Below are 23,523 nucleotides of genomic sequence, written 5' to 3'. Positions count from 1 at the left end.
ATGAAACACTCACATGCATGCATAACCGCGTTGGTGTTGGTGTTGCTGCCATTGTCAGGCCATATGATAAGCACTGATGAGTACACACAGCCATCATGATTGTTCTCTGAGGAGCCAGAGTTTACTTAAATATACAACAGAGAGACATAAGAACTGAATCAGAAAGATCAGGTGTTTATCTGTGCAAGTGGAGGCTTGGGACAGATGAATCTGATACACTGTGTGCTGCCTGAGTCACTGAGGAGGTTGAATGTGATTCTGTCAGTAATGTGTTTTTCTATCTATCTATCTATCTATCTATCTATCTATCTATCTATCTATCTATCTATCTGCAGGCTCTCCTTGAGACTCAGAGGCAGCTGCGTTCTCAGATCTCCAACTTCACCTTCAACCTGGGCTTTTCTGGGAAGTTTTACCACACAGGTGGGTTCTTTTTAAATATGAATATACTGTAAAAAAAAAAAAAAGCATTTTCTATCATTGGGACTATATGAATGATTCATACATTACTTCATTCATTTCAGTGGGTTATGTAGATACTCAAACTGTCAGTTAAATACATACGTGCCACCAGTTTTGATTTAAGCTTACCATAATGATATTTTATGTAAAACGTGTCTTCTTTTTTACTTTCACTTCTGATTCTAAACCTCAATCATTGTTTTGAGGGTCATGTGCAGACCTTTTGGGGCTTATAACTTAACTAAAAATTGGCCAGCCAGTATAATGAAGGATGAAGGATGAAATCTTTTTTTTTTTTTCTTTTTTTTTTTTCACAGTTTTTCTGAATTGTTTTGGCTTCTTTTTCGAAACATTTTCTAAACTGTGGTGCAATTGTCACAAATGTTACATGAGACATCAGAACTCTGTTGCATGTGTGCAAAAGAGGTAGTTACTCTTCCAAAACATTTCATTCGAGCTTCAAAACCTATTTTTTGTGTCAGTAAATTGACAAAAATGAAAAGTTATTTATTTATCTTTTAAGCCATTCCAGTCAAAAGTTTTAGCTGTATTTTCACCATGATGACGCACAACCCTGGAAATATGTCTTATATACTATATCTGTATCTCTATTTTGTTCTACTTTTTTGTTTACACTGGCTGCTTAATGTACAAAAATCTAATTTTTGTCTGAGTAAATGCTGTTGTGTATCCCACAGAGCTTTTTAGATTTAGATTTCGACAGTAAGTAAAAGTTCACTGGAAAAAGTCAATGCCACACCAAACTGTAGTTTACCCACCTTTTTTCCCCTTATTGACTGATACAGTTGATCTGAAAATAGACGAGTAAATTCTCAGCCTCATTTCAAGAGGTGATAAACTGAGTTTACTTGGGTTTAGCCTCCACTACAACCCCGGTTTACTGTATATCGATAATGGAACTTAACGTTTAAAAAAAAAGAAGAATATAAATAATTCTTATTCAAGAATTGAGCCAAAGCAAATGAGAAAAACTGCGAGGCAAAAGCAAAAACCCAAATTATTTAATTTAGATTAGTGCATTGCAGTAAATCCAATGTTTTTATTGAAGTAATAAAAATATATTTGACTAAACTACATAAAGACTACTAGAAAGAGCCGGCACTACTCTAACCAAACTTTATTAAAGGAAGGATGAATTTTCCACACAGTGTTCTCAGCAGGAATAATCAATCCCATATGGTTGCTCTAGTCCACACGTGATAATTCATCATAAAAAATAATCTTTTTTATCTCATGCTATCTCTGGATTTTGAGTTACGGACTACTATTTATACAGGCATATTTGTGAGATGGTGACATACTGCTGTGCATTCAAAGGCTCTGCTGTGCTTCCAAGGACAGATTTTATTGATTTTCTAGTTAAAGTGTCTAAATCTGCAGCTAGAGAACAAAGGAAAGTAGGATGCACTGGAAAAAGAAAAATAGAGGTGAGACTGAACATAAGCATAATTAGAAGAATTCTGATAGAGAACAGAACACATTTCCACACCACCTGTTATTGCTATGGCATCACTTTTCATCACCATGGTATCAGACCGCTACCTTATTTAGCAACATGACCTTAAAACAACCCAGTTGCTTGATTTACTCTAACCTCAGCCCAGCAAGAAGTTGTATATAGCAACAACTTTTTATGTGCTTTAAATCTGCATGAAGCGTGCATTTATACATATTTCTTCTTGTCCTTTTGTCCTTGTGTGTGTGTTTACATGTGTTTTTGTGTGTGCAGGCACGGTTGAGGAAGATGAAGGAGATGATTTGCTGTTGAAGTATGTGGATGAGTTCTGGTGGTTCCCCCACATGTGGAGCCACATGCAGCCTCACCTCTTCCACAACGAGTCCTCACTGCTGGAGCAGATGGTCCTCAACAAGGAGTTTGCTCTGGTGAGATGCATGCAAACACACACACACACACACACGCTCGCGCACGCAGGCACACACATTTCTTGCAGCTGTCTATTTTCGTTGTTGCTTTTCTTCTTGTGTGTCCTTTTAATCATGTTCGCTCCCCATGATTGCATTTTCTTCAAGGACGTCTGTTGCTGTTAGTAATTGTTATTTCCTCACCACTGCAGATTACAGACATGATGTTCACATGCAGGTCAGCGCACTGGAAGCGTTTTAACTGACGTCAGTCTTGAGTCTGGGAATGTTTAAAGAAGAATACACTTTATGTTACATACAGTGTGTGTCGTATGGGAAACAGAATTGCTTTTTTGACTGTTATACCACAGGACATAAGAAACAGGAATCTGTGTTTCCTGTCTTGTACACGTCTTTCGATTGAAAATGTGGTTTCACAAGACAGTACTGCAGGGGAAGCACATGAAAGAAGTTTACAATACAAATATGACCTTGTATTGTTGTTTAAAAAAACATCATCAAGGTAGAACTACACTTTCGGCAGAACATATTTGCCGACACAAATTAGTTGCATATGACTGAGAGCCTCAGCTCTAACCTGTAGTGTTGCCTATACATCTAGACTGTTTTGGTGTGAGTTGCCAAGTTTTGGAGATAATGGCCATAAAGATGTCTGCCTTTTCTCGAATATAATGGGACCAGATGGCACTCAGCTTGAGGTGCACAAAGCGCCAAAAAAATGCATTTCAAAAACTCAACAGCAATGAAATCATAACCCAGTTTTTCAATAATCTACAGATCTTGTTGTGAACAGTTTCATTTAGGAACTATTTATTTACTGCTGAACTACACCGCTAACTGAATCACCAAGCAAAAGGAAGTGCGCACTTACTCACGGACAAGACTCATGCTTGTGACAGTGTGGGATATAAACATTAATGACCTCTTGTCCATGAGTAGATGCACACTTCAGTCTGTGCAGTGACACGGTTAGCGGGTTTGGTTCGGCAGAAAGTAAAGATGCTGCCACAGGTTTATTTTGAAAATAACGTCACTCTCGGACAGAAACTTTGTGTGTCCAAAACCATTACTTGTCAGGAAATGAAAAAAAAAATAGTGTTTTTAAATTATTTTGATAATAAAAAGTCAAAGTAAGTAATACTTTCATGACATAAATATTTGTAAAACCTACAGACAGACATAAAGGGTGACCATTAGCAGTGATTTATGAAAAAAAATGAAAATGACAGATCTCTGTGATTATTTCATGTATTCTTTACTGTTTTATTGTTTTGAATTTTGTCCTACTTTTTTATTTTCTGCAGTGCTGGCAGTAACTAGAGAAGGTACTTTCTGAAGAAATTTCAGTGTGAATGCTGGATGTTGAAAACTTAAAAAATTAAATGATAATAATACAATAATCTATGGAACTGTGGAATATTTTAAGGTTTGCTTTAAACTGCATGAGAATGTCTCCAAAAAAACCTGTGCTACTCAAACAAAAACTATTTAAATGGATAAATAGCACCACAGGTAAGAGGAAATAATTGTACTCTTTGAATTGCGGGTGAATTGTCTCTTTAAGAGGCAGGGTCATCAATGCAGAGGGAAAATAGTATGAGATAATAGGATAATAGTATTTCTATTAGCACGAGCAGTTAAAAAAATTACCATCATGTACTCATTTTCTAAAAACAAAACAAACGAAATGTTAATATCTCAGTTGAGGAGAGATGCACTTCTGTTGATGAGAACACCTGAACCTTGTCTAATGTCTCCTGTTAAAGCTGAAGTCCACAAGGTCGAGTGCTTTTGTTGCTCTGCTCTGCCTTGTTTTCCTGTGCTTTGCTGTGCTGTGTGTCAGTGAGTGGAGATGATTTGTATGACCGCACTGGAGTGTCGTGTCGCACATACAATACAGCGAGGTGGGGGGTGGGGGGGGGAGCTGATGCTGGTTCATGTTGTTGAAGGTGAACGTGATCATAAAGTGTGATCCCTAACCTCTATTGTACACACACATACATACTCCACGCTCTCATCCCCAGACTGCTGATGCTTAGCTTTGACAGTGTGTGTAGGTGTGTGTCAGAGCGAAGGACAACACCATCAGTCTGCAAGATGCACCCAGCTACCATCCACCCTCACACTCCCACACATACACACGCTTGCGCAAAATATATATTTTTTCTAATTTCAAACCCAAAGGCCAGCATCGTAACAAACACCACACAATCCTTCGTGTACAAGGTCAGACTGTTGGGTCTGGTGTGTTTATGTGCCACCATGTCAGAGTAGTAAATGTGCTATAACGCCTTTGTTTATGTATATAACCCTCCCATTCATGCCTGTCTCTGTGTATGTATGTCCTCCACCTCCAGGAACACAACATCCCTGTGGACATGGGCTACGCCGTGGCCCCTCACCACTCAGGCGTCTACCCGGTTCACCTGCAGCTGTACAAGGCTTGGAGACGTGTGTGGAACATCCAGGTCACCAGCACTGAGGAGTACCCCCACCTCAAACCTGCCCGCTACCGCAAAGGCTTCATCCACAACAACATCATGGTGAGGAGACAACGGTGTTACAGTAATTACACGTCTGAATCAGCACTGCATCAAGTGCACACACAAGCAAATCTACTCATCCACATGCACATTCATAAATGCACTTTGATCAATTGAAATGTCACTGCACATACACGCAAACTGATTTTCAGGCTCACAACTACCTACCGGATATCCATTATTGAGCACCTCTTTTTTTGTTCGACTGAATGACAAAAAACTGCCACATCTCATTTCAAAATATATTTTTAGGCAATCTCTGTGATAACTTCACATGTTTCTTTACTTTCTTTACTATTCTGTCGTTTTGAATGTTTCCCTATTTTTCGTCTGAGGGCTAGAGATAGTAAGCAACTTCTGGAGAAATTGCAGCATAAATACTGTATGTTGAAAAGCTGATGCTAAAATGCATTGCTGGCTTGAAAAACTGAATAATACTATAATAATATTTTAAGGCTTGTTGTTCAGCTGACACAAAACTGCAATACTGGCTTTAATTTTTTATGAAGAATCACAGTAGCTTATGTCAAGCAAGGTAACTAAAACAAGGACAGACCCAAAATGCAGATAAGGGATATGTAAATTCAAAACATTCTTAAGGCAAACAAAATCTAAAGGGGCAGGCAAGAAGTCAGGCTATGTCTAAAAAGCACAGAAACACTGAGACAAAGGCTTGAACATCTGACAAGAAGACGAAGACAAACTGGAAACGAAAGGGAAAAACACAGAGACAAAATACACAGGGAACAGGGTGAAACAGGTGAAAGAAATTTTTGTTGAAAAGCTGTTGCAAAACTGCAATACTGGCTTTAATTTGAATGAAGAATCGACTACAGGAGAAAAGCAATGTCTGGGAGATAAACTTCACTTAATTTGTATAAGAATCTGTCACAGTATGTCAAGCAAGGTAACAAAAACAAGAGGACAGACCCAAATTGCAGACAGGAGCCAGAGCAGGTGCAGTTGAAGAGATTTAATGCCAATTCCGAACAGTCAAAAAGCAAACAAAATCTAAAGGGGCAGGCAAGAAATCCAAAGTCCAAATCAGGTCAAGTCCAAAAAACTCAGAAACAGTGGGCTGGAATGGTAGACAAGAAGACAAAGACAAACTGGAAACGAAAGGGAAAAACTGAAGACTAAATACACAGGGACCTGAACAGGGACAGGTGTAACAAGCCAGTAATCAAAAAAGGAAGAAAGACAAAAAGAGGGGAAAGAAAACAAAGAAACGAGGGAAGACCAAAATAAAATAGTATAAATAATCAGCTAAACTACAATTAATTTGTATAGAGAAACAGTACAAGTCAGTAGATACAAGTCAGTGATGGTGCCATGTGTAGACACATTTTAAAAAATACATTGTGTGTTGTCTGACAAAAAAGAGGTGAGTGAGGTTGGGCAGAAATATGATAAATATCTCATCAACAAGTGCGTCTTTAAAGAATTCTAGAGTGTTATCTGGTGCTTTTTTTTTTAACACAGCACCATTGATCGTGCAGAAAGTCATGAATTAAACCTAACACTCAAAGTTATGTAGTGTCCTTGCCCGCCAGGAGGAAAAATGATTTGCTTAATTAATCTGACTGAAATTAAAACCATGAATTGTAAAATCTTAGAGCAACTAAATCAAAGCCATCTTGCAGAATGCAGAGTTATTTAGTCACAAGAGTCTGTTTGGATGTGTTATTTCTTTTATCTTACTTTGAAAAACAGTTCTTTATCTACTGTCTCTTTGTTCAAATAAGTGTTTGCTGAATAGTAAATTGTGTGCTGATTAGTTCTTGCGGTCTTAAACAGAAAATCAATGATGTTGTGCGTGCTGCGTAACCTCTGTCTGTGCGCGTGTGAGTGTGATATGAATTCTTTGACCTCGTCTCACCACAGCTTGCTCAGCTCCATGTTGATTCAATATTTAATGGCATCTCAGTGCGGCTAAAGGGGTGAGCTTTGCTGTGTGTCTGTGTCTGTGTGCGTTTGTATATTTGTATATGTGCCGGATGTGCATCGCAGAATAAGGATCTGGTAATGAGGGCACTTTTACACTTTCATGCTCCAATAAATAATTCATCAGTCCCTGTTTGAGACAGCAACAGAATAAAACTCTTGTCACCCATTCCACCTAAGCAAGTTGTCTTCCCTCCCTCTGCCTCTCCTCCTCCTCCTTCTCCTCCTCCTCATTCACTTGTCAGTCAGGCTCTTTGTCAGTGTGCACAACTGCTCCCTTATTGACAAAAGAACCAATCACATCTGACACTAAAATTACCAGTCCACGTTGTTCTGCCGTATTTGGGTCTTGGGTAAACCATTTGAACAGACAGCTATGTCAATTTCCTAATCAGTCCTCGAAGTTTGCTTTCATTTCTTGACATCTTGTCACAGCGTCATAAAAGACAGCCACTTAATCCTATTTTCTTTCAATACAATAACACGCTGACAGTTTGACAGCCTATAATGTGTTATTATACATTATCAATAGTAAGGTATTGAGAGGCATCATTGAATCACAGAATTAAATAACAAGCTGCTGAACAAAAAAAACATATCCAACGCTTTACAACATGAGACATCACAAAGACATACAAAACAAAACAACAAAGAACAAACTAGTTGAAAAAAAAACCTCCTTTTTGTTTTGTACAAGAAAGAAAAGATCTTTTGAAGAAAATCTGAGGAGGAAGTGGAGGCTGAAATAAAATTAAATCCCCAGCAAAAATTACTCTCAAGCTTCATCATCGACCCCAATGATGAATGCAGCTGTTCTCCAAACGTTGTTTTTTGTTTTTGTTCTGACTGTCTTTCAAATAAAACTCACGACAATAGTTTTTATCAGCTGGAATAAACTTCTTGTTGAAAAGTTTGGTCATGCGTGAAAATCACATTGGAAGGGGAGCAAGGACACCTGCAAATCTGATTCATTGTTCAAAGTTAGTGATCACATATAGAGCGAGCTTTCATCATCTGAGCTCTCAGTTTCGCAGGAAATAAAGGGACTTAAATGCCCGGAGGGAAACACCATTAAACACTGGTTAGAGATTCCCCAGAGAGGCCGTCCCCCTCTTGTGCAAGCCAGTTTACTAAATAAATAACGTGCACATTGTTCGGTACAATCAACCTTTATTTAGTTCTCGGAGGAAAATATCATGATGAGCGTACCTCTGGGAGGGACAGCTTTCCAGAGGTACTGTATGAATAAGAATCATCTGCCAAATCGTGGTCGCAGATGTGTCCCTCACAACAAATGTTGATGGGACAGCAGGCCCCTGCGAAAGCCTCAACGGTTATTCAAATTCAAACAACATTCAAATGACAAAACATTTATTCACAAATATGAAAAAAAAAACAATATGTCGTTTTGGTTTTTCCTCTTACATTGCGATTGAATACACAGTTGTTTTTGGTAAGGCCTTATTCCATGCGTGGGGCTGTTAGAAATGTCAGGCAATCCAAATGTTGTATAGTTTAGAAGATCTTACCCTGTACAGCCTGAAAAGCAGATGATTTTTGATGCTTCCACATCAGGGTCACACTCAGTTAAAAATATGGACTCATATGGACTTGTTAAGTTGGGTGTAGGTTCATAGTTCATTCTTGATTTTGGAAACAACAGTGTAAAAACAGTCTTTCCTCAAGGCGAATTTAGTTGCTGTTCCGAAGCTTCCAGTCATCTTCAGGAGCAGATGGAGCCTCATTAACATGGAGCTTTGTATGTCCAAATTTCCATTTGTTCTGAGCGCTTTGAGGACTTCTTGTCCCGTGTTTAAGAATTAGGTAGGATTTATAGATGGAGTATGTTTCATTATGTTTTCATTAGTGTATAATTGCCTGAAAATAAGAATCGTCATATTTTTTGTTACCTTACAATGAGCCGCTTATATCTACAGAGGATGTGGGTCCAGTTCCATGGAGTCCAACATGCAAGACTGCCATGTTTCTGCAGTAGCCCAGAACAGACAAACCAAACACTGACTCTAGATACTGCCTTTCAGGTTTTTCACAGCCACCTTAACTGCTTGTACACTGCTAGATTCCACTAAATTCTACACATATTTCCTTGACAACATTTAGGCCCAGCTCTGTCCTGGAGCTTTGAATTATATCATAGGCTCTCCATCAATAGATGGACTTTGCCTAAGTAGCATGGAGTTTTGTACATTCACATTTCCATTTGCTCTGTGTGCTTTGAGGATCCATGTTAAATGTTAAATTATCCATGTTAAAAGTGATCCTCATCCTCATCAACAGCAGAGAAGAAACATATGATGTGAACAAACTGAACGGAAACACTAGAGCTGACATGAAAAGCCCTCAAAGTGCTCAGAAAAAAATGAAATTTGAACATCAGAAATTCACAATTAGGCAGACGGCATCTGCTGATGAAGATCGTGTGAGATGATTGAAAGTTGGGCCGCAACTAGCGCTCATTTTTATAGCCAATTAATTGGTTGATTATTTTCTCAATGAATCGATTAATAGTTGTTTAGCCAATATATGTCAGAAAATGGTGAAAATTGTAGATCAGTGTTTCCTAAAGTGCAAGATGATGTCCTCAAATGTTGTTTTGCTCAAAACCAAAAGATATTCAGTTTAATGTTATAGAAGACTAAAGAAGCCCAAAAGTATTTGGGTTCGTAACACCACTCTTACCCCTAAATAGCTGCACCTGGCTTCTCCACTGTTTTGCTAGCTAATCACAGTAAGCAGCTACATTTGGCTCTAATGAAATACATAGTGCCACACCCTCGATTAACAGGATTGGTTCCTTAGGTTTATGACCTCATAGACCCAGACAGACTGAATCCAGACTGATTTTTTTTTTGAGACTGCCTTTGCTCATAGCAGTTTAAAAGCAGTAAATACTCAGACATGGCGTTACGTCTTGTAACACATGAACATGTTAACAAAGTTAAAAACCTGATTTTCACTGGAGGGGATCTTAAATTGTTGAAGCTCTAACTGAAAGCTACTCAACAGCAACTCAATGGACCTTCAGGTGATGTTCTAACAAATTCCTTTTACAAAACTGTAGAAATGCACAAATATGTATTAGAAGCCATAGCAGCAAAGCAGTGTGGGAAAATAGTTTCATCTCTTGCTCTGAGACATTGCATGCTGCACTGACTAAATAGAAAAGGGAGGCTAGGAAAAAGAGAACAAAGTCAAAACTTAGCTCATGGAAGCAGAACATCTCTCTGAGAGGCAGTTTGTGTGCTGGTTTGTGTGTCTGTGTGTGTGTGTGCATGTGTGTGTGTATGTAAATGTGAAATCCTAAATCATTTCACTATCAACTGGCCAGCGAGCCTTTAGATTCTGATAATTCATCTCACCTCCTGACCTCTCATGAAGTTACTCCAGGACATCACTCACAACCTTCCCATTTTCTTTACCTTTCACATCGTTTCACTTCCAATTTTTCTTGCAATTTCTGTCTATTAATCTCTTTCGCCTCTGCCTCTCGCTCCATCTTTGTTTGCTGAGAGGAGGACAGGAAGTTGTCTTAAGGCTGTAAAATTGGTGTTTGGGTGTCTCTGTCAGCAGATTGAGAGCCACCCACTGGACCCACAGTATCAGAACAAATCAGACTGAGATATGGGATTGTGCTGTGCTGTGTGTGTGTGTGTGTGTGTGTGTGTGTGTGTGTGTGTGTGTGTGTGTGTGTGTGTGTGTGTGTGTATGCACACCGGCACAAACATGCATACTTGTGTGTGTGTATTTCTTTTTAAAATGTACTATATCAGTTTGAGCTATAGCTCTGTGGATAATTGGTTTGGTGAAATAGTGCTGAGTGTCTGTGGCTCTGGTGGCCTTCTCCGTCTCTCTCTCTGTCCATCTCTCTCTCTCCCTCTCTCTCCCTCTCTCTCTCTCTTGTGTGCGTGTGAGAGAGAGAGAGAGTGTGAACGACTGCAGTGTTTTATAGATAAACCAATATCTGTGCTTCCAGCCTATACTCTCTATTTCACACACAGAAGTGCTCCGCAAGGAGTTCACAATAAAGACCTTCTTCTTTTTCTCTCCTTTCTTTTTTTTTTTTCTCTTCATTTAATCCATTTAATGACCTAATGAAAAGGTGATTAATTCGTCAGCTGTTAAAGGGATAGTTTGGATTATTTGAAGTGGGGTTGTATGAGGTACTTATCGATAGTCAATGTATTACCTACAGTACATGGCAGTCAGCACACCCCCAGTGTGCAGAAGCAGCAGGAATAGCAGAGGAAGAAGCTAATCAATGTACTGCTATGGACAGGGTCAGTAGCAAAATGTATTTTAACCACCTAAAAAAGGCCCACAAAAAAAGAAAAATCAATATCAGTTAAACTATATGCTATATTTTGAATATTTTCTTGGCTTTATCATGCTGTCAGAAATCTTTTTCAGATGGGAAGCCATCATTATATAATACAAATATTGCTCTACCCAAACCAACCAGACTTCTTTTGCAAAATAAATAATTTTACCTTGGAGAACACATCAGTTAATTTGCTTGTGTTATGAGTGACTGGTGAATCTGAACTAATCCTTTAAAACACCAAAGTCTCACAAGGACACAAACTACTTATCCAATGATTATGTTCTGCAAGGTAAAATTATTGATTCTGCCAATAGAGTCTGGTTGGTTTGGTGAGAGCAATATTTAGATCATATAACAGTTGTTTCTATTTGAAAAAGGCTGTCTGACAGAGTGGTAAAAGTTTTGAAAAACTCTTAATATAGTGTGCACTTAGACTAATAGTGATGTTTTTTAGGTGGACCTTTTTGAAGGTTAAAATATGTTTTTCTACCATGACACCCACCCCTCGTTCAGGAATTATTGCATTTACACAAGCTACCAAACTCACATTATATTACTGCCACAGGCAACGTAAAAGCTGCTTCCTGGCTCTCATTCCATGCAGCTTGGTACATTATGTTACTCTTATTTTATTCTGCAGAACCATCTGGCGACCGCTAGAAATTATCTTACAACTCCCTTGGGGGTCCCAAACCCCAGGTTGAGAACCACTGCTCAGTAGGTACTCACTGGATACTTTTTGGCAAACGCACATACTAGAGTTAAGGTAAGCTTTTAAGACTCCATGGTGATGCTGATGTTAAAAGATAAAAACAAAAACAATGTCAATGCTGTTGAATCAAGTGTTGCTTTCACTTTGAAAATCTGAGCCAACCATAACACTGTGTCATTTACTAGTAGCGAAAAGGAGAATCAGAGAAATTAACATCTGGGACCCAGCTTTCATCAGTCAAGGCACACTCACACAGGGCATTGCAGTGTTGCGTTTGGTAATTTTGTGGTCAAGGGTGCATGGCGCACCTGCTTGAGGTGGGATTAAAAATAATCCATTATCATCTTCTCCCGCTTCTGCAAACAGTGAGTCACCAAAATACAAAATAGGTGTAGGTGAGGGAGAAAAAAAAACCTGAACAGTACCCAAGAAAGATTTAACTAGACCAGTGTAAATCAATGCCTGATGCTATGCACCTGCATGAAAATGAGGTCTGAACGGCTGTGGTGAAGTAATCTCAGGTGGACAGCTCTTCAGGACTCGTGGTGCCAGCAGTAAATGGTGTGTCCTTTGACAGCTCTAATTTGACTCTTATAGACATTTTTCACAACACTCATGTTGAAAGGTAGTTACAGCAGAGGCACAGGTGAAACTAATAACGTTTAATGATGGCTCCATTCTCTTTATGTGTCCCAGTAAGGGGAACCAGTGAGCCAGCATGCACCATACCAGAGACTCGGTCAGAGGAGGAAAGTAACTAAGTGTTTACTCAAGTATAGTATAAGTATTGTTGCCATTTTATGCTACTCTACTCCACTACAATTCAGAGGGAAATACTGTACTTTTTACTCCACTACAATTTGACAGCTTTTGCTCCACTTCAATTTGGTGGTTACTAATAACTTTTCAAATGAAAAATCAATGTTGCATTTTTTTAACATTTGAAAACTGGTCACCACTCACTTTAATAGTTTGGGAGATTCAGTGCTGTATTCCTGTGAAACTCCCAACAGTGTTTTGTGGACTGCAAAACTCGGCATGAGGGTGAGTAGATAATGACGGAATTTTCATTTTAGGGTAAACTATCCCTTTAAGTGACAGATCAGCCATCATTAATGCTACTAATTACACCTTTTTATCCCATGAACAGTCAAAATGCCAGCTGTGAAAAAAGGTTTGCAAGAATGTGATTCAAAACATCTGTTGAATTGGCACCTGTGCTTCTCCACCGCGACAGGTAACGGTACCAGATGTTGGATGACACAACATCAGAACATCTCTGACCTGCTCTGCTGTCAGCTTCTCTTATTTAGAAATTACCATGTAGACAAGCATGACTCTATAGCTATACATTTCATTCTCACATCTGTCATCCTTTATGCTGCTAGCTGACTTATTCTTATTATTTTAAGTCATTTTTGTACCTGTGCTTTCTGTTCTTTGGTCTTGAAATAAGTGAGTGATCAGCACTTAAAAAAACATACACTCAACTGGCTGTTTTACTCAACTTTTTAATCTCTTATCATTGTATCACCGTGGGTTCATGTGCCACTTAAACAGGCATGGGGAGTAACGGATTACATGTAACGGCGTTACGTAATTAAGATACAGAAAAAAGGTAACTGTAATCCGTTACAGTAAAGAAAAAATGTAATCAGATTACCGGTATATTTGATAAAAACGGGGATTACTTAGCAGGATTAGATTTTAAAATAAAACTGGATATACTACAATGCAGCAGACACTTGCACAGTGCGCACGCATTGCGACACTTTACGACACAACACCACAACAAATCAACACGTGAAACGACCACCTGCGTAGCCTCGATCCCTGTGTAAACATAATGTACGCTAAGGTCGTTCATCATTATGGCCACAGCTGTCAAAATACTGTCATCATCCAGGGACTCGACGTCCAACTTAAAGACACATCTACAGGTACGAAGACAAACCGCTATCTTTTGCTGAAATACACAGAAATCCAGTATGCTAAAGTTAAGGTTTGTTAGCTTGCTAACACGTCAGTAACCTGTCAATACTGCTGCTCGTGCTACTACTGTACTGTATAACTACTACAGGAAAACATTTTGGGACTGTAGGTGCTGATGCTGACTTGTGTTGTGCCAAAAAGTGATAACGTTAGTTCAAAAACTGAATCACCCAGTTTATATACATCTAATATCATAACAGCATAACATCATAACAGTCTTATATTCTTGCTTATCCTCTGCATTATTTTACCTGCTCTGTGCTGTAAATCATAACCATCCAGTCTCTTTTTAAAAGCCCTTCTTGGCTTTAGAGGGGGGAAATGTTTTTAGTTATAATAGCAAGATTTCTGCCAGAAAGGGTTACTGGCACAACGCCATTAAGGCTAACTGCTTCTGTGTGCAAAGGAAATCAGGCAAATTACATGTAGGTCACTTTGGAACATTTTTTCTTTTTCTTTCTTTCTTTTTTTCTTTTTTTTTTTTTTTTACAACTAATAACAACAATAACAATAATAATAATTACTATTATTGTTGATGTTGTGTAGGTAACTTTTAGGTAACTCTGACGCATATTAATACCTGACACACCTCTTTCAGGTGGTGATTTTTTTACATCTAATAATCACTATAATAATAACAATAATAATGATTGTTACAATTATTATCATTATTATTATTATTTATTTATCTTTGTATGTTTCTCAAAAAAAATACACTGAGCAGATGACACATCTTTTATACTCTCTCGTCTTTATTTGCATGTTTGGTATTGAAGTAATCCAAAAGTAATCAGTTACATTACTTTAATATTGTGATACTTAGAGTAAATTACTGATTACATTTTTTAAGAGGTAACTTAACATCCTACTGAACATGTGATAAAATTGTGTAAAGCTTTTTGTGGCTCCAGAGGGAGCTGCACAAAGTCGTAGTAGTCTTGTAGTCTTCAGGTGATATCACTTGAAAACAGAACAAAAAGAAATCTGGTCTGTGCAGTTAAAAAGAAGTGAGTTGTGAGTGAGTGAGAAGTGAGAAGTGACTAGACTTCTGTAAGGGGGTGTTTCTGGCAGTTGACAAGCCCAGACCATCAAAGGCTGAAAAACACAATTGGTTAAATTGTACTTTTTTCTTCTTTGCCATTCTTCTCATTGACAGGTCTAATGAATAGTGGAGCGGGAACAAGTTTCATATGCAAACAGATGATTTTGATGATTAAAATTTCTGTGTGAATTTATAGGTCATTGTGAAAGTGGAAATGAAGCATGTGCAGTGCACCCATTTGATTGAAACAGAACATAGATTCAGGCGCACATGTGGCTTTATAAATCTGATGAAAATAATGCGTATGCATATTTCTGTCCTTGTGCATACACGCATTACACGCTGTGCATCCCTGCCAAAAGAGGACTGCAGTGGACTGACTGAGCTTGTATACAAGAGGACATTACCCAGCCCACTTGCTCCCCCAGGCTCTGTACATCCATACCATTGGCATAAATTAAGATGGACGCCATGACTCCACTTTTTTCCCACTGTTCAGAAATGAAGCCAAAATATCCTGGACTTCACTCTGGAAGTTTTCCGGGCACACCCACTGGGAGGAGACCCTGGGATAGACCCAGAGTTGGAGCTGTGCAGCTTGCTGACTCAGCTAAGCTTTCGATCATGGCGTGAAAACCCCTCTTAAGTAATTACAACCACACTGATCAGAAAGATTAACACTTGATCATACATGTGATAAGAACTACATAAATTGACAAAAAAAACTTTTGACTACTTTGATGTTTCAGTTTCGCCCATGTTCTATCTATTAAAATGAAGGGGGCAGGGTTTATGACCAATACTACAGTCAAAAAACTTTCCCGGCTAAAGACCCAGAAGGCCAATGGTGACGATGCCTTGAAATCACTCTACATCCCTGCTTGAGGCTAACAGCTTGAGCTTACACTGGCCACTACTAGCGTAACATGGCTGAATCTCTAAACCAACCGTCAGTGGTTGAATTGCATTGTGGGTAATGTAGGTTTGGTTTTCTGGTTCTGTGGTAGTGATTTTTATTCCTATTTTAAACTCTTCACTGTGAGTCACTCTATAGGTATTAGCCTAAAGAAGTGCAATGCTAACTCAGAGGAGAATTCTTTGATGGGCCACTGAAAACAACAGATTATTATTTTTGGCCATAAGTTACAGTGAGCAGATGTCCCACTTTGTCTAGAATTGTCCTGGTTTCCAACATTCACTACCAAATTTTCACCCCAATACCTGGCACCAAAAATGCTGCGTTCATGGCGTGAAAAGTGTGCTCGGTAGGTGTGCCAAGTGCTGAAATAATTGTCCCACGTTCTGATGAAAAAGCCTATGGTGCATGCAGAAGTGCGTACGTGTGTGTGCATAAACACAACGTACCTTAAGTGTCCTGGTTTAAATGCTTTTTTATCTGAGAAATTAGTACCTGCTGATCACTTTTGACTGTTATTACAAACCATTTGTTCATTTGCACTTCCTGTGTAAACTGAAGCTATATAAGGTATTAACAACTCTTTTTTTTTATGTGTATGCTTGTGTGTGTATGTGTGTGTGCAGGTGCTGCCTCGCCAGACGTGTGGCTTGTTTACTCACACCATCTACTATAAGGAATACCCCGGTGGACCTAAAGAACTGGACAAAAGCATCCGTGGGGGAGAGCTGTTTCTCACTGTGCTACTCAACCCGGTGAGTCAGAGAAACAACACACACATACACACACGCACACACACACACACACACACAATCAAACACACACGTTCACATGCAAACGGAAATACAGGGTGAGAAACAGGGCGGACTGTTACTTTCTATTTTCATTTTTGCACCTTAAAGAGGCACCTACTGGGTTTCCCACTCACTCTGTAAAGGTAACTTCCTCTATGTCTGGTTCATTCTTTTTCATTTTTACTTTGTGTGCATGTATGTGTTTATGTGCATGTGTGTGTGTGTGTGTGTGTGTGCGTCTGTCTCTTTTCCTGTCAGGGGCTGCTTCTCACAGTGGAGCTGTGTTCATCTCCCCACTTTAAATTAGGTCTCACCACAGGGGGGTTGCTGTCACACACGCACAAACACACACACACACACACACACACACACACACACCCATCTTCCCCCCTCTTGCTTACCCCTGCTGTGTATGTCAGCTCAACTCGATTCTGCTTTGAATTAAAGAACAGAATTAGGTTTTGGTGGCAGTTAAAGATGCTCATCCACGCGCATGTGCTCACAGGCGCGTGCAGGCACACAGTTAAAGGTAGGCACAGAAATTCCCAGGAATTATCCCCAAACAATCTCTCTCAAACACGTGCACATGCAGAGACACGCAGAGAGATGCTCATAGACCAGCGGTAGGCTGTATTGAAGTGTCAGGTAGAGGAGTGCTGAACTAGAGGAGCTGTCAGAGCTCAGAGAACATCATAGAGTCAAGTGCAGCTTCACACAACAACCCAATCTAGCTCTTTCTTCTCTCTCTGCACCACTTTGTCTCCGTCTGTCTGTCTTTGCTATTCTTTTTTATTTCTGATTTTCTCTCTGCCTCTATTTCCTGACATGATTCTTTTGTTTCATGCATTTCTTTCTTTGTTTCACTCTTTCTTTGTGTCTTTCTTTTGTCTTTCGTTCTTTACTGATTTATTTAGTTTGATGTATTTTTTTCTTTCATTCTGTCTTCTCTTCCCACATATCAGTGAATCTGTGTTTCTTCTTTTGAGTACAATGTTTTCACAGTTTTAAAAAGATAATAACTCATGACATTTGCATAGAAATATTATAAAAGATTGTTGTTCTTCTCTCAAATGACAGTTAATATAACAAATACAGATTCTGTTCAAAAGAACTCCTTTAAATTGCTTAATTTTGCTGTTCCTAACTTCTTTGTCTCAGGTAGCACTTTTCTGACAAAAGAAATCCTTTGTTACACTTCAAGTGAAGTGTTTTACATTGCCCTTAACAGGGACAATGGTTTTCTAATAATAGACAAAGAACAAGGATGTAGGAATGGTGTGAAAACTAGAGGGAGTGTAATATACTTCTTTTTCTATGCAAGGGAGGTGGAGTGACTTGGCAAGGTGAATTGTGTGTAATGTTTTGTTACATCAAAGAGTCAGTGGGTAAAATGTACCAGACAAATGGTCACCTGTGCCTATAAAAGTCTCACAGCCATTTCAAATGTGCTTCTTTGAATGAATTGCGATGGCGACAAATACTTGTGTGGCCTTGTGTAGCAGAACTCACTCTGGTGTGGTTACTTTGAGTGGCACAACCCAGCATGGGTGAGCAAACGTATGTACCGTTGAGGAAGGCCGATGGTGTTATATTTTATCTTTGGTCCAAAGATAACAGAAGTAAAGACTTCCTGGAGTGCCTTGTAAAAAGGAAATGCCAAGGTTTTCAATTCCAACAGAGCACTATAACATGATTTTTTTTTTTTTTGAAAGGAGGTATATTAAAAGATGCCGGAGTCTTTTCAGGCATTGAAGCATGCAGTCCATAAAAATTACCGACATGGCCGGTTTGAACGGAATTGAAATCATGGACTGTTATAAAATTTACATGAATCCACCTCCCCTTTACATAAAACTTTCCCTGTGAACATAATCACACAGTGGTCACAGGCTGTCTGTTAGTCCCTAGAGTCACCTGAAAGCACCCTGAGAGGAGCTGGACTGAGCGCCTCCAGAGTAAACACTCTGCTTCATAAACTCAAGTCACCAAACGATCCAACAGAGAGTTAACCAAAGGTTTCATGTACTAAACACTCACTTCATTCCTTAGATTCTCCATCCTGTACTAAATTCAAGTGCAGTAAGGGTACTCTAGCATATTTATTCTGCTTGATGTCCCTAAAAAGATATTTTCAGTTATGTTTGAAGATGCACAAGCACAACCCAACACCTGACCAAGGAAGTACCACTTGAGAATATTAAGTTGCAGTTATTGCAAAACATATATATGGACACTGGCTAGCAGATTATAGCTGTAGCTACAAGGTTAAATTATTGTATTTAGGTAGTCTAACACATTATAGTAATTATGATGCTGTAACTCCTCTCTCATACGATTTCTGATGCTGTATTAGTAGTAATGATGGTCGTGGTAATGACTGATGATGAACAGTAAGCTATTGTTATTGTTTATCATTGTAATTAGAATACATTTATATACAAATAATCTGCAAGAGCAAATATGTTCTGAGGGAAACGTAATGCCGACCAAAGTAAGTTTTCTATTAACATAATGAGGACATGTTGTAAATGAATGTACCTGGCAAGTCTCAGTCTCACTGACAACATATTTGTTTTCCACCATAATAGGGTATCTTTCAATACACTAGTCATAGTCATAGTGATTGCAGCATTATTCAAACGTTAGCAATGATTGACACAAGATTTTTTTTAATTAACATTTAACTGAAATCACAATATTTCCTTACCTTAATCAAAGTGCTTTGGCCGGAGATGTCTGGACGTGAAACCTCAGATTGTGGTGTTAAAGTCCTGCACTTTGTACGTCCTCCATTCATCTCAACCACCTCCTCACAAATCTAGCGTGTTATATAAATTTGTTACATGGCTTTGTTGAATACTGACCTCTGATTGGTCAATTAGAGCCTTCAAAGGTCTGTTATTTCTGTACAGCAGACCGTTACTATGAACAACAGACTATAGATGCAGTTCTGATCATAGGAGGAGCAATAAAATCAAAATCACAATTTTTAAATCCATAAATTCATTGTGTCGTTGTATTGTATCATTTTTTTGTAACTAACCATGTAATAAGCAGGATATTGATCAGTGAACAGGTCATTATTGCAGGAATTACATTGTCACCACAATGCAATTATGAAAACAAACTAGTAATATCAGATATGATACAGGATTGAAAATGGCATTAACAGTAATGATGAACAGAATATCTTTTATTACAGTTTTCTTAACTCAATTACAAAAAACAATTAAAACAGCAGCAAAATTTGCAACATCAGAGAAACACTGCATAATAAAATACAAATAAATGAAATTATGTAATGACATCACAGTAGATTAAACTAATTTGAACAATATTGAATAAAACATTGCTTAGTAAGAATAATACAATAAAATGTGTTTTATACTCATTTACATTACAAGTAGACAGTTCTTTTTGTGGTTTTCATTCAATCTATAAAAATCCAGTCAAGTTGACATAGTACAGTAATATTTACAGTATATTTTCCTCCACCAAAACATGTCATCCATTTCACCCTTATAACACTCACCTTACTATTCTTGTGACTGAGCTGTGTGTTCCTGAGGTGCTGATTCGTGCCAGAAACATTTCTATAGATAATTTAATTTGTGTGTGTGTGTGCGTGTGTGAGTGCCTGTGTAGCTGTGTCTGTTTATAGCCGCTCAAAAGGACAAAAGGACCTGACAACGTTTTTGGTCTCATCACCAGTGATGTCATCTCAGCATGAGCTCACAAACCAAGAGGGATGCCTCTGCACGCTCACTGTCCCTCTCTATCTCTTTCACACACACAGACACACACACACGCTCATATATATTACAGAAGACTAATTACATTTTTTCCTCTGTTTCCACAATCTTTTGTCCTTGCCTCTTGCTGCTTCCCTTTCCTCATCTCTGTAATAAGAGATGAAACTCTCTTCATGTTGTATCTGTTAATGAAGAGACCTATTAAACATAAAAGCATTTTAAGCACTAAATGAGAGCTGTCTGTCATGACGTACACACACACACACACACATACACAGACTGATGATTTATTCTCACTGCTATGTTTCCATCTGCAAACGCAAAAGCTTTCATTAGTGTCTGTGCACTTCATGTGTGTATGTAATCAATAGTGTTCTGTAGCTCCCTGCTTTAGTCCCCGGGGGGTTTCCTATTGTTTGATGATGTGCACATTGGTAACATTGTCACTTCCCATTCAATGACTTTACATCACATTTGGCCTGTGGTGGCAGCTCACCACTCCAACCAACATATCGGATGTGTGTGTGTGCATGTGCATGAACTGTCCTCTATGTGTTTGTGTGTGCATGTGTCTGTGTGCGTTTGGATACTTTTGCATCATGCCAGGCTGCATCAGCGATCATCGAGCTCCCCGTCTCACATAAGCTCGACAATCGATTGGACGACCTAGACTCTGCAAACAGCCAATAGGGCACAAGTCATTCCCCAATAAATAGCCAGAGAGATGGTGAGAGGGAGACGGGTGGGGAGTGAGAGCGGGGAGGAGATTGAGGGTGGAGGGGGAGACGGGGTGAGAAGGTGGCAGACAGATTGAGATTTAATTTTCAGGTCACGGCATCTTGTGTCACTTGAGAATCCAGACACATACAGAGAGGAAGTGATGCACACACAGACACACACAAACACACACCAGTGCATATGTTTGTGCGACAGTATCGGCGTACTGTATGCGTATGTGTATGTTTGCATAAATGTGTGTCTAGCTGACATAAGCAGAGCTGTAGACATATATCAGGCCTGACATTTAGCGCTTAGCTCTGCCACTAAGCTTATTAGCCAAACACCAAATATCAGCACAATCTGCCTCCCTCCCTCCTCCCAGACCTCTGTTTTACTCACCCTCCCATGCCTCACCTTTCCTCTCCTGTCCACAACTCTGGTGGCCCTCTATCTCTGTGCATCTCTTTTTTTCCTTTCTTTTTCTAATTTTCAACCCATTTGTGTTGACTTTACTCACACGTGTGGATCTCTCCACACTTCTTTTTGTCTCATTTCCACTCCTTCCTTCCCGTTCTCGGGAGTCCTGCTGATTGCTACTGAAGGCTTTGGCAGCTCATCAACACATACAGGCTTTCGAACACGCACACACTCACACACAAACACTTTCTCCCAGTCTCACTCATACACACACACATACACACACACACACCGCACACACACAATAAGCTTCAATCCAAACAGAAGGAGAAATTACAAAGTGAGAGCAAAGCAGTGAAAGACAGCAGAAAGGAAAGGGCCAGAAGATGTTGACTGGAGCAGGCAGAATAAATTGAATCGAAATCATTTGCTGTATTGACGTTCAGCTTTCAATTATCCACTGATGAGACAGAGACAGCGAGATGGACTCTGAGAAAGAAAGACACTGCAAGAGCAAGAAGGGGAGAGAGGACGATGGCGGTGAAGGAGAGAGAGAATGAGACCGGGAGGGGTGGGGGCTTCTTTTTAGTAGCAATAACAATTCAATCAGGGAGAAATGTATGTGGAACTAAGTGGTCTGTAATGGGAAACAGGCTGCTACAGCTACACATTGAAGGAGAGAGAAGGCAGCAGAGAGGGCACAGACGGACAGGGAGGGAGAGAGTGCTCAAGGCTAGAGATGTTCCAATACTACTTTTCCTTCCTGATATGATACTTGAATTTTGCATATCGGTCGATACCAAGTACTGATCCAATATATATTTTAGGACTGTCCCTGACTAAGAATTCTTTTAGTTGATTCAGATTTGGACGCTCAGTACGAATATTCAAGGTTTTGTTCTCTTTTTTTTTTCTTCACTTCATGGCGCCACACAAATTCCTATATCAGCCTACATGAGTATTTAAGAGTCATCTGTGATGTGTCAGATTTTTTGACACAGTCAGAATGCGTCCTCCTCTATAATTTAGTTCTAAAATCCCAGCGCACTGTGGAGCGTCTCTCACCAGGCTGTTGACAGTGCTGAAGCTACTGTCTGGTGTCACCTGCCCTGCACATACTCGCTCCTTCATGCCGTGAATTAAGGATTTATTTCAACCAAACCAGAGTTAGTAATTGTTGGAACAGTGAAAAGACAAACCAAGACACTGGCAATAAAATAATGTTAAAATTACAGTTTTGTAAAAGTTAGTTTGGTTAGTGCAATAAAACAGCTGTTTCTGTTTAAACAAAACATATCTTACTTGTCAAAAAAGGTCTCCTGCTGAAGCGTTTTTTTTCCCATAATGATTCAGACACTTAAAATAAAAATCTGAGCCTGTCAGCGGCAAAAACAAACAGAAGCAAGCAAGCGTTGCTTGCCCTGCACGTTCCGCAGTGCACTGGGATGAAATGGCTGACAGCACGTCACCTGTGCTTGGTTTCTATCACTTTTCTCTGCATCCTTCACAGTCAGTTTTATAGTTTAGAATGATTTAGAGACTGTTTGTGAAATTTACAGCCTGTCATGCTGCTGCATTGCTCTGGGTACAATGATGCAACTAAAAAAATGAGAGCAGAAACTTGTTTACCGACCGCTTGTACCACCTTCTCTCACCAGTCAACCACCAGTGCATGTTGTCACAAGGATATTTTTAATAAGTGTGCCAGATAATATTAAACTCTATAAAGATAGCCTATTATGGCTCTATAAAATGAATAAATATATACATTTTCCGATACTGGTATTGGTATCAGAATGACCCTTGTACAGGCAAAAGGATAGATAGATAGATAGATAGATAGATAGATAGATAGATAGATAGATAGATAGATAGATAGATAGATAGATAGATAGATAGATAGATAGATAGATAGATAGATAGAGACAGACAGACAGACAGACAGACAGATGGAAAAGTGGGGGGAAAAAATCCATCCTCCA

General features: G+C 39.1%; 1 protein-coding gene across 5 annotated transcripts in view; it reads left to right on the top strand.

The window, feature by feature from the left end:
- Positions 1 to 23,523, top strand: part of ndst3 (N-deacetylase/N-sulfotransferase (heparan glucosaminyl) 3) — a 62,641-nt gene that overhangs the window by 17,148 nt on the left and 21,970 nt on the right. For all 5 annotated transcript variants that reach the window (XR_014769837.1, XM_084715326.1, XM_084715325.1 and 2 more), the window contains exons 3-6: positions 336 to 423; positions 2,213 to 2,367; positions 4,725 to 4,910; positions 16,485 to 16,613. Coding sequence is in view for 4 of the 5 variants with exons in the window: in XM_084715326.1 (XP_084571452.1) it covers positions 336 to 423; positions 2,213 to 2,367; positions 4,725 to 4,910; positions 16,485 to 16,613 (558 nt within the window). In the remaining variant the exon portion in view is untranslated. The remainder of the gene's footprint in view (positions 1 to 335; positions 424 to 2,212; positions 2,368 to 4,724; positions 4,911 to 16,484; positions 16,614 to 23,523) is intronic.

This window comes from Lutjanus erythropterus, chromosome 3 (assembly GCF_056507025.1).
Source record: "Lutjanus erythropterus isolate fLutEry1 chromosome 3, fLutEry1.hap2, whole genome shotgun sequence".
Taxonomy (NCBI): Eukaryota; Metazoa; Chordata; class Actinopteri; order Lutjaniformes; family Lutjanidae; genus Lutjanus; species Lutjanus erythropterus.
Note: the sequence above shows the minus strand (reverse complement) of the source record. Positions and strands in the feature narration are given on the sequence as shown.